This window comes from Anolis sagrei, chromosome 2 (assembly GCF_037176765.1).
Source record: "Anolis sagrei isolate rAnoSag1 chromosome 2, rAnoSag1.mat, whole genome shotgun sequence".
Lineage (NCBI taxonomy): Eukaryota > Metazoa > Chordata > Lepidosauria > Squamata > Dactyloidae > Anolis > Anolis sagrei.
This window is the reverse complement of record NC_090022.1, coordinates 78,265,779-78,277,538: the sequence shown is the minus strand read 5'-3', so window position 1 is coordinate 78,277,538 and position 11,760 is coordinate 78,265,779. Positions and strand designations below refer to the sequence as shown.

General features: G+C 45.0%; 1 protein-coding gene across 4 annotated transcripts in view; it reads right to left on the bottom strand.

Moving 5' to 3' along the window:
* Window positions 1–990: 990 nt before the first annotated feature.
* The window catches only part of RNF44 (ring finger protein 44), an 88,206-nt gene continuing 77,436 nt past the window's right edge, over window positions 991–11,760 (bottom strand). For all 4 annotated transcript variants that reach the window (XM_060765593.2, XM_060765594.2, XM_060765595.2 and 1 more), the window contains 2 exons: window positions 10,132–10,231; window positions 991–5,972 (listed from right to left, as the gene is read on the bottom strand). In XM_060765593.2, the coding sequence (XP_060621576.2) occupies window positions 5,910–5,972; window positions 10,132–10,231 (163 nt within the window). In that variant the 3' untranslated portion in view covers window positions 991–5,909. The remainder of the gene's footprint in view (window positions 5,973–10,131; window positions 10,232–11,760) is intronic.

The window sequence follows — 11,760 nt, the reverse complement described above, 5'->3', positions numbered from 1 at the left end:
CCATAGTGATCCAAAGTGTGAGTTCTTGTGATGCAACTCTTTAGGCCTTGCCAATTGTTATCACCACTGCACACTCTTGTTCCATCCTTTTGAATCTTTTTGTAGCAATTGATTTGATATCTCTTATTGGTTCTTCTAGTTTTTCTAATGGGTGTGCTTTGTTGAAGACAAGTTTGAAGGGCAAATATTTTTGGAGGGAAATAAAAGGTGGACTGAAAGCAGTCTGGGTCAGCAGGAAATTACAAAACTGCAGAAAAAAACCACCAAAACTTTGCAACACACCTGCCCCATCTGGAAGATTCCTGAGAGCTGTTCGGGAGTGCTTGAAAAAGCCTTGAAAAGGCTCCCTTGCTCTTCTATCTTTGCAGGAATGCAAACACCAAACTATAGTTGCACGAACATTATCAGCGTCCAGAAAAATTATTGAATCTGCCTTTACATTTTTGGTATTTTTAGGTGGCGCTCTACTACTGAAATTATGGAACAAGTTAAATAGAAGCACATTACAGTGACTTTTTGTTGTTCTGTCATAATTATGACAGAGCCAGCTTTGGTACCAGTAACTCTGAAAAGAAAAGATCTGATTGAAAAACCTAAGTTAGATCATGGGTAAGAGAAATATGGGGAGGGTGACTGCATGCAGGCGTCCTAAAGCATTCTTTTCTCTTCTGGGGGGTATCCAGGAATTTTTGATTTTAGCACAGTACCCTCAAGGCTCAGGTGTTTTCAAACTACACACAACTTACAGTGCAGATTTAATTCTTTTGCTCTGCATTTCCAGGCCTACTGTGGCCACTGGGGATCCTGGTGGTAAAACGTGAAACTTCTCATCTCTTGAGGTACATGAAGTTCACTGACTCATCCACGATGAGCTAGCCCGGCCACCCTTCAGTCATTGGAGGAGAGAGAGAGAGGATCCATCTAATAACAGTGACCAACCTCCCTGTGAAGGCACTGCCTCCACCAAGAGAAGAGACTGGCTTGCCCTCATTGGTATACATCATACATTTATTAGTGAATATCCCTCTCAAAATCAGCCACAACATTAAAAAAAATAATGATTGCACTACTTGGTCAAGCAGAACTAGCAACTTTCATTTTAAAAAAAGTACAAATCTGTTAAAAATTTCAATCAGTATAATACACATATATATAATACAACATACTAGTTATGTTAAATGCTACAAACCAATATGATTCCAATGGAATGGAAAAACAAAACAAAACACTTTTTTTAGAGATTTAAGAACCTTTTTCTTCTTCTCTATATATTAGCCTTTTTTCAAATACATACATGGGAAAAATGAGGTAACTGTAAATGTGCAAGTAACAGAGCAAAAAAAATTATATATATATATTTATAATATATATATAATATATATATATAAATTTTCTAACACAGAACAAATGCCCTGGTGCCCTACAGGGAGGCTCTTCTCCTTGTAGGGTGAAGCTGAGCTGTCCCTCTGGAGGGCACGGGACTGGTATAAAAGAACAGTAAACAGTCCACTATCCCACCACAGGAAATCATTGGTAAACAGTGGCATCTACAGCGCAATCAGCAATCACAAACATCCTAAATAAATGTTTTAGTCATTTTTTTGTCTTTTTTGTTTTAATGATAATAATTTTAGCTGCTCATTGGAATAAATTCTGCAGCACACGAGCTGTGAGCTTTCGAGTCACCATCAGAAGAACCGTAAGGCTTTTCTAACCTCCCCATCCCCAAGTAACCTTTCGGGGGGCTGGGGGGGAAAAGATGGCAAGGGAAGGAGAAGAGAGCATTGAAAACAGACTGGCATCGGCACTATTCTGATTGGCTATAAATATAGAAACACCTCCTGCAGGTTGAGTGGTCAGGTTTGTTTAAAATATGTATATATTGATATATACAGTAAAGACCTTTGGTTATTTGTATCATGTGGCTAAGCTTTTATTTGTATTTCATTCATATTTGTTTTATTTCCTTTAAAAAGCCGTGAAACAAGAAGGGAAGGCTGGGCAGGAGGTGGGTCTGACACAAGGCACTGGCTCGACGTGAAGAGGAGAGGGGAACTGATTGGTCACTGAAGGCATTGGAAGAAGGGAGCTGCTGGTGTCTGTGCAGTTTTACTATGGCAAGTGGCCCATTCTTTTGTGTGTGTGTTTGCACACACGGGCCAGGATCTGGCTTAAGATGTCCAACTGCAGCTATGCGAACCCTTGGGATAAAATAAAGGGGAGCAGGGGGAGGAAGAGGTTAACTTATTTGACCTTATCCAAATGACTGCACCATAACCTGCATCAGCCAAAGCACAAACAGGCAAGAAAAGAACAAACCGTAAAAATAGTCATCTTCATTCATCATAAATTTAGGTCAGAGGTTTCTTCTTTTTTAAAGAAAGAAAGCTGGGCCCTGCCCAGAGTTCAACATGTAAGTTTCTGGTTTGCTGATTCAGGCGGCAGCAGCCCAGCTGCATCTGTCAAACAGAAATTGCTAGTCCATTGAAGGGCAATCTACACCTTGATACTTCTTGCATGCCCAGTGCTTTCTCTTGACTTCAGAAAGTAAGGGGCTGAAGACCAGTACTATGCAAGACTAAGACTGAAGAAGCCAAAAGTGGTTCCCAACCGGTCTCACGCATGCACCCAGCACCTCCTAACCGCAGGTGGGTCAAGAATTCTAGCAACTGCCAGGGGAGAATAGCTACTCGCCCCTGCCACATATGGCTGTGAGCACCAGTGGCAAGAGGCCCAGCCAGGTAACCCCTGCCAAAGGACCTCCCCCCCCCTCCCCCGCTTTTTGAGGTAAGTATTGCTAAAAGCCGGTGTGCTCAAAAGAAAAAAAAGGGGGGGGGAGAACAAGCCCACTGGCAGCTATGCCATGTCTGCCTGCTGTTTTAAGAGAGGCCCTGTCCGTTGTCATCTACCACCCCAAACAACCCACCCAGATAAGAGCCAGGTGAGAAACCATCTTCCCCATGCAAGCCTGTTCCCTGCTGGGTGGTCCATCCCAATTAAACTAATGGAGGAAAGTGCCCTCCTCCTTGATCTTCTCATCCGTGTCTCCTTGTTTTCGTGTGGCCCTTTGACCCAGAGTGATGTTGGACATTTCTGGCAGGGATCCAACACATGCGCAGTGTCCATCTGGGACAAATGTCCACACGAAAACAAAGAGGCACGGATTCATTTGGACTGAATTTAGTGCAGCCGGGCTGCGGCAGTAGGAGGACACCTTCATCCCTTTCTCTGAAAAGACTTGGGAAGAAGAGCTCTTGGAAGAACTGGGAAAACGTAGTCCGGTCCAGGAGGTTTCTGCACTGTCACTGCTCTCACCTGCGACCATCCACTTCAAAATGGAAGAGGAAAAAGACCTAAACCCAGGCTTAGCTAGCCAGTTGAAGCAGGTGTGTCACTGAGGAAGAAATGGGCAGAAAGAGCAGAGCAGGCAAAGGAAAAACAAGTCTCTGCCTTGTAGCTGGCAGAGCCTGAATTCTGGATCATGCCACCTTGGACTTGCTGGATTGCTAACTGATGCAAAGCAAGACTCTCGTGCTGGTAAGAACTGTAGAGAGGGAAGTTACTGGGGTGGGAGGGGGGAAGGAATAGATCAGCAGATGTGACTTCTCCCCTCTCTGAAGCACCATGAAGGAGATGCCACCTCTGCCAAGCTCCTCCAAGACAGCTATTACCACTCGGCAGCCCTGAACCTTGGCACCTGTACCTCAGATTCAGTCCAACATAACCACCTTGCCTTCTCTGGGCCCGGCCAGATTTCCAATTTGTCTCTTACTGGGAGGGAAGGGGAGGGGAGAGAGAAATGCCCCGAAAAGCGTTAACGGTCCTTGTGAGGCGTTGCGGACATGTGCAGTACAGTGCATGGCAGTAATCAGCTGAGCACAAAGAACTCCCTCTTCCCCACCCCCCCATCACCCCACAGCTGGCTAGAGAGATAGCCAATACCAAGTTCCAAGCTGGTCATAACATGCATGCATAATTTGTGAACATTTACATTAGGTTTTGTTGTCCTCTCCGAGTCTTCCACCAGGCTTCAGAACACAAACCAATTACACGGCGAGGGCTTCTCTCTTGCTCCACGATATAATCATGCAAAACAACTTTTTTTAAAATTTCAACGATTACAGATTTCTGGTAACAGGGTGGCAGGTTGGTTGCTTTCTTACTCCAAATCAGCAGGTGTTTTAGGTAGGATAGTGTAGGTGTGCAGACACAGGAAGGCACACAACTCAAGTGTACGCTTTGTCACGGCAAAAAACACCCAAGGTACCTGACCCAGAGCACAAGCATCAGGCCATGCGGAAAAAAGTCATCAGGGTGGTGGCAGCAGTAGGCCAAACTTGATGGGAAGTGTGGGGGGAAAGGGAGAGGAAGAACGAGAAAAAGCAGGTCAGAGGAGAATGGAAACGCCTGCTGGGTCCTATGGAAAGCTGATGCGGCCTCGCACACAGCAGCTGAGAGGGTAGGAAGAGGAGGGATCACCAGATGGGATTTTTCCATGATTGCGAGCACAAGGGTAGACAACAAGAAGATTAATAAATAATTCCCCATCTGCTCTCTGCCCAGAATTCCTGCTGCTGAGAGCCTCACAGCTTTCAGGGGCTTAGCCTGGGCCAGGACAGAGCGGGGCGGGAAGAGATTTAAAATAGGTGGGAGGGTGGAAGGCTCCTGCTTCAGACTATTAAGCATCTTCCCCCTTCCCTGCAAGAGGAAAACAGGGAATGGGGAGGGGGCACGGGAATGCACCCATAAGACAACCTCCCAGGAATATTTGAAAATCAGTGGCACTAACTTGATTGTAGGAAAGTTTCACAGAAATGAGTGCCTGAGAAAGGAGCAGAGGTGGGGGACCTAAATGGTGTAACAGAGTTTCCACGTGTATGTGTGCATACACCCAGGAAGAGGAAAAGGCATCAGTTATAACATGATTCCCAGTCCCAAGGCATGGACCTTGCACAAACTCCCATCAGATTATGTAAGCAAGAAATGGAATTGGCTGAATTGTCACAAAGATTCTCACCTAAACACTCCCTTCTTCTGCCCTTTGGTGGGAAAATTAATTTTTTTCCTGCTGCCCCCATATCCCCCAAATTGCTTGAAATTAATGACCAAGAGAAGATGTGGAATATTGCTGGACCTTGTTCAGGCCTTTTTTAAAAAACTTCTTCACCCCCTGTTAGTTATGAAAACACTCCCAGAGACATCTCAGGCAGGTGGCAGGAAGGCTGAGGATCAAGAGGGGTGACATTGGAGGAAAGGAAAGGGATGCTTGTAGAAAAGACCAGAAGCTGGCACTGGGCCACTGTTTTCATGCGTGGAGCCACAGATGTTGTTGGCAAGGCCTTGGGCTGCTCGCCTCAGCACCACAGCCAGCCAATCAACCTTGCTGCTGCCACCGCTGACCTGCCATGCCACACTGCACTCTGGGTGAGCGGCTGGGGGTATGGAAGCAGGGCTTTCAGTACCCTGTCTCCGTTTGGGTCTACTTGGTTTCGAGCGCCCTCACCCAATCTGGCGCCACCTGAAAGGAATGAGTTCAGACTAGAATCTGGGTCAGACAGCCACACAATCAAAACCAAAAACAGGAAAAGAAAACCATAAATTCAAAAAAAAAAAAAGGGAAAAGAGGAATGCAAACACCTGGAGAGTAAATGGCGCAAGGATGGTGAGTCTTTGGAGTGCGGCGCACACGAGGGCACCTCCCCCTACAAATCATGACACTGCGGAGCCGGCTCTGCCGCCAGGCTCAGTCCATGCCATGGGGTGAGGGGGAGGGGGATGTCATAACATTGCTTATATTCTCACCACATCCCAGGAGAGGCCCCAGAGGATAAGCGTACAGACCGGCCCAAACCCCTGGTCCAAGGTCCATATCCTGGAGTGAAATTTGTGCAGCAGTGTGTAGAGGAGCCTCACTCGGCCTCTCGGTGCACTTCTGAGGCATCTGCCCGGCAGATTGGGCATGTGCGATTGGCCTGCAACAGCAAAGGCAAAGCATGAGGATTTCAGGGAAAAGTCAAGTACAGTTGAGTCTCGTTTATCCAACATAAATGGGCTGGCAGAACATTGGATCAGTGAAAATATTAGGTTCTTGTGGGTTTTTTCAGGCTATAGGGCCATGTTCTAGAGGCATTTCTCCTGACGTTTCGCCTGCATCTATGGCAAGCATCCTCAGAGGTAGTGAGGTCTGTTGGAATTAGGACAATGGGTTTATATATCTGTGGAATGGCTGGCGTGAGGCAAGGAGCTCTTCCCTGCTGGAGCTAGGTGAGCTCCTTGCCCCACCCCAGCCATTCCACAGATATATAAACCCATTGTCCTAATTCCAACAGACCTCACTACCTCTGAGGATGCTTGCCATAGATGCAGGCGAAACGTCAGGAGAAATGCCTCTAGAACATGGCCCTATAGCCCGAAAAAACCCACAAGAACCTAGTGATTCCAGCCATGAAAGCCTTCGACAATACAGTGAAAATATTGGATAATAAGGAGGGATTAAGAAAAAGCCTATCAAATGTCAAATTACGTTATGATTTTACAAATAAATCACAAGGAGAAGATCAGAAAACTCCTAGACCCTACTATATACAAAAAACTCAAGCAAGACCCAACTTCCAAAATAACCAGGAAAACCAACACTCTGATTAAGAACTCCTCAAACAACTTTGACATACGACAACAGCTATGTAAATCGGAAGCCCTTCCACCCAGGCTTTATGGACTCCCAAAAATCCATAAGGACTCCACCTCACTCAGACCCCTCGTGAGTGCCATTGGATCCCCCACATACGACCTAGCAAAATTTCTTGCTGCACAGTTACAAAGCCATATTGGGCTCACTACACACTACATCAAGGACTCAGCCCACTTCATATAAAAAAATCAGCAATCTCAAGCTAAATACCAACGACAAACTGATCAGCTTCGATGTGGTATCTCTATTTACCATGGTCCCGGTAGCAGACACCATGGCACTCATCAACCAGAGGTTCCCAGAAGACATCACGGCTCTGTTTCACCATTGCCTCACCACCAGTTACTTTCAGTGGGACAATGAATTCTACGAACAGAAAGATGGAGTAGCTATGGGGAGCCCTCTCAGCCCGGTCATAGCTAACTTCTACATGGAACACTTTGAAAAACAAGCCCTGGAGACAGCAACCAAAAAGCCCACGATATGGTTCAGATATGTGGATGACACCTTCACCTTTTGGAGCCATGGAGAAGAAGAACTCAACAGGTTCCTGGACCATCTTAACAGCATCCACCCAAAAATCCAATTCACAATGGAAAAAGAAAATGAAGGAAGACTGCCTTTTCTAGATGTCCTAGTCATCCGCAAACCAGATCAACAATTGGGTCACACCGTCTACAGAAAACCCACACACACAGATAGATATCTACATAAAAACTCCAACCATCACCCAAGTCAAAAAAGAAGCACCATTAAAGCCTTGGCAGACCGTGCAAAAGAATCTGCGAACCCCACCTCCTCCAAGATGAACTGAACCACCTCAACTGGGCTCTCCAGGCCAATGGATACTCCACCTCAGACATCAGAAGAGTTGCAAGACCAAGAACAAGCCACGAGAGTCAAGATGAAGATCCACCCAGAGGAAAAGGGTTCCTGCCATACATCAAGGGAACCACTGACCGCATAGGGAAGCTGATGAGGAAACAAAACATACAAACAATCTACAAACCCACCAAGAAAATCCAACAAATGCTACGTTCAGCAAAGGACAAGAGGGATCCTCTCACCTCTGCAGGAGTCTACCGTATACCATGCAGCTGTGGACAAGTCTACATAGGGACCACCAAACGCAGCGCCCAGACACGCATCAAGGAACATGAAAGGCACTGCAGACTACTTCAACCAGAGAAGTCAGCCATAGCAGAGTACCTGATGAATCAGCCTGGACACAGCATATTATTTGAGAACACAGAAACGCTGGACCACACCAACAACCACCATGTCAGACTACACAGAGAAGCCATTGAAATCCACAAGCATGTGGACAATTTCAACAGAAAGGAAGAGACCATGAAAATGAACAAAATCTGGCTACCAGTATTAAAAAACTCTAAAATTACAACAGCAAAACAACAGAGAGGAAACAACCAGGCACATCTTAACACCTCCCAGCAAGAGATTTTCCCAGGCTCAGGCAGGCCTTCAAATGCTAATGAAGGTGATCAGTTGAAACATTCACACCTAGCTCCAGCAGGGAAGAACTCCTTGCCCCACCCCAGCCATTCCACAGATATATAAACCCATTGTCCTAATTCCAACAGACCTCACTACCTCTGAGGATGCTTGCCATAGATGCAAGCGAAACGTCAGGAGAAATGCCACTAGAACATGGCTCTATATCCCGAAAAAACCCACAAGAACCTAAGCACCAAAACGTCATGTTTTACAACAAATCGACAGAAAAAGCAGTTCAGTACATGGTAAAGTTATGTAGTAATTACTGTATTTACGAATTTAGCACCAAAACATCGCAATGTATTGAAACAGCTGTCGATCCGGGCAGGAGTCAGACTGCATTGGATAATACAGAATGGTGGATGAGCGAAGGTCAGATAAGCAAGACTCTACTGTATTCGCTTTTCAGGCAGCTTCACTAAGCGAAACAAAACCACCAGGTGAAGGTGTAGCTGCAACTACATTTGAAGAGAAGCACCTAAGAATCATCTGCTCTATTCAACATAAAAAACCCAAATCTATGAAATTAATTTTGTGATTTAAATAAACCCAATTTGTCCTATTAGATGCCCAGGTAAAACAAAAATAAAACAAAAACATGCATCATAAATAATAATTTTCAAGGTTTCAGACTCCTATTCTTCTGTGATTCTATGATTCTATATCTGGAGCCCCCACATGCACGCACACACAACCCAGATTCCAGAGTTTCAGGGCATGTGGAGAGCCTCTAGTTATAAAGACGAAATTACTTTCCATGTGAGAAGAGCAACAATGCCATGTGCCCCTCTTTTCTCATAATCATTAAGACTGTCTGGACTCAACTTTACAGATGAAATTGCTGGTGAAACTGAGCAACAATTATATTTGTACATAATAGCATCTATATCCCTGCTTAGGGGCATGCAGCTAATTCGCTCATATTGTGAAACAAAAATTTACAGCCATTATAAAGTTGCCAAGAATATTTCCAGTGACCCTGTTTCACTCTGATGCCTTTACAAAAAAAAAGTCAATGGAAGGAGTTGAGAGAACCTTTTCTAAGAGCCGTCGCAAACTCTGTTCCTGCGGGAGCAAACCTTGCTAGCATGTCCCTGACGTCATGAGACTCCGCCTCTCGCCCCGCCCCTTTCTCCGCCTCTTTCTCCTTGCGAGAGTGGTTTTTCCTTTGCTAGGGCAGCATTGCCAGCATACTCTCTCAGTTGGCAGAATTCAACTGAGAGAAAATGCGGGCAATGCTGCCCTAGCAAAGGAAAAACCACGCTGGCAAAGAGAAAGGGGCGGAGAAAGGGGCGGGGAGAGAGGCGCAGGCTCATGACGTCAGGGACGTGCTAGCAAGGTTTTCTCCCGCAGGAACAGAGTTTGCGACGGCTCTAAGAAGAAGTGGCCAACCTGTGGCCCTTGACATAATGTCCAGCTCCCTTTGTTAGCAACTATGGCTACAAAGAAAGTATGAAAGAAATTGGATAGAAACAGAAGGAATGGAAGAAGAGGGGAGGGAGAGCCATGAGTACAATTGTAAGTTCTCTGCACTACAGGGAATGTGGCTCTTGGGTGCATCTACACTGCATAATTATTGCAATTTGACATCACTAAATGCCATGGTTCATTGTTAAGGAATCATGGGAGTTGTTGTATAAATTCTCTTCCAAGGCATGATGGGGCCTCACCAAACTACAATTCCCATGTTTCCATTGGACCATGGCAGTTAAAGTGGTGTCAGGTTGCATCAGTTCTGTAGTGCAGATGCGCCTTGTGGCAGCTTGTCACCCCTTTTCTAAAGTTTTGGTTTTCAGGATACCAATTTCCCATTCCCCGTTTCTTATGGATAGTTACCACTTTCTTATGCACACTTGCCATAGCACTGAAGGAATTTATAAGGCAGTAATTTCCTGGCTAGAAAACCCTTGGGCAGCAGACCTTACCTTTAACCATTTGTCGATGCACTTTGCGTGGAACTCATGGTTGCAGGGCAGAACTCGCAGCAGCTGCCTTACTTCAAAGTCACTGAAGCACACAACACACCTGAAGAAGCCAGGAAAAATACAATCAGTTACATTACAAATAAGAAGAAAGGCCCAATGCATGTAATCAGACTATAATCCTAAAGTCTCTCGGAGAATCCAACAATTGAATTTCTCTTAGACCAACTTTATGCAGATCAAGAGAGAAAATCCATTGTACCAGGGAATCCTCGAGGCCCTTTTTTGTTCTGGGGTCAAAGAAGTTTCAGGTCTCCACCTGAACATTAGGAAGAACTTCCTGACTGTGAAAGCTGTTCAGCAGTGGAACTCTCTGTCCCGGAGTGTGATGGAGGCTCCTTCTTTGGAGGCTTTTAAACAGGCTGGATGGTCATCTGTCAGGGCTGCATTGAATGCTATTTTCCTGTTTCTTGGCAGGTGTTGGACTGGATGGTCCACAAAATCTTTTCCAATTCTATGATTCTATCTTCATCCTAAGATCTGAGATAACAATGGCATTTCTCTTGGGCACACCATAGAACCTGGGCCTATATCTCCAATCTCTGATCAGAGATGGAGAAGATAGTGAAGACTCAATACTTTCATTCTCAGCCAGTGTTTCCTGATAAAAGCTGGAATCCAGGGTTCAACAGGGTCCCCAAAGAGTGATAGGTGAGGGCAATTTGCTCACCCTTTTCCTTCTCCATAGAAGAAAGTAGTAGGTCATCACAGTTCAGTACACTCCTGTAGCTAGTGTTGGGTTACTGTTGGGTTACTGAGGGCGCAGTACCACAGAGCTTCATCCAATTTATGTATTCCACAATGGGAAGCCTATATACAAATCTGCTCTCACAGAATAAGAACCTAATTCTTAAAGAACAAATTGACTTTAGAAGTGGAGTGGAGCCACACATACCTCAATCCTGCAGCCAGAGATAAGGCTTTTTGGGTGGGGAAAAGCTTCTTTTCAACCCACCGCCATTCTTTATTGGTCCTCCATATCCACAGATTCTGCATGCATGGATTCCTCTATCAATCTTTTTCAGCTCCCCACCCCCTAACTCCAAAAAGCCATTTACCATTCCATTGTATATAATGAGACTTGAGCACCCCCTGATTTTGATCTCCTTGGGTTCCTGGAACCAAACCTCACAGATACCACTATACACCATACTACAGCATTCCTCCCAATTTTTGACGTGGCTTTTTTTTTTGTTTAAAAAGTATAACCTCCTAATTAGTATGGTTATCCAGTGAAAAATATATTTGGAGCTTTAAAAAACCCCAGTCCATTCTTTATTCTTAACTTATATCCCTCTTCTGCCTAGAAGGAGAGAGTGCCTTTTTGACTGCCACACAAACTGGCAAATCAGCCCTTTGTGCAGCCTGATAGGAAAATCACAAGAGCCAGGCAATTAACACACTGTGCAACCCTGGGGACATAAATAAACAGTTGGTCCCGAGGTTGATTCATTTTGAGCATCTGTATTTCTAGTTCCATAAAAAGGAAATGCCTCACAAAAATAAAACCTTAAACAATAAGTATCAAAAGGCTAAGCAATTTTACCACTTATTGTAAATTCCTTAAGACAT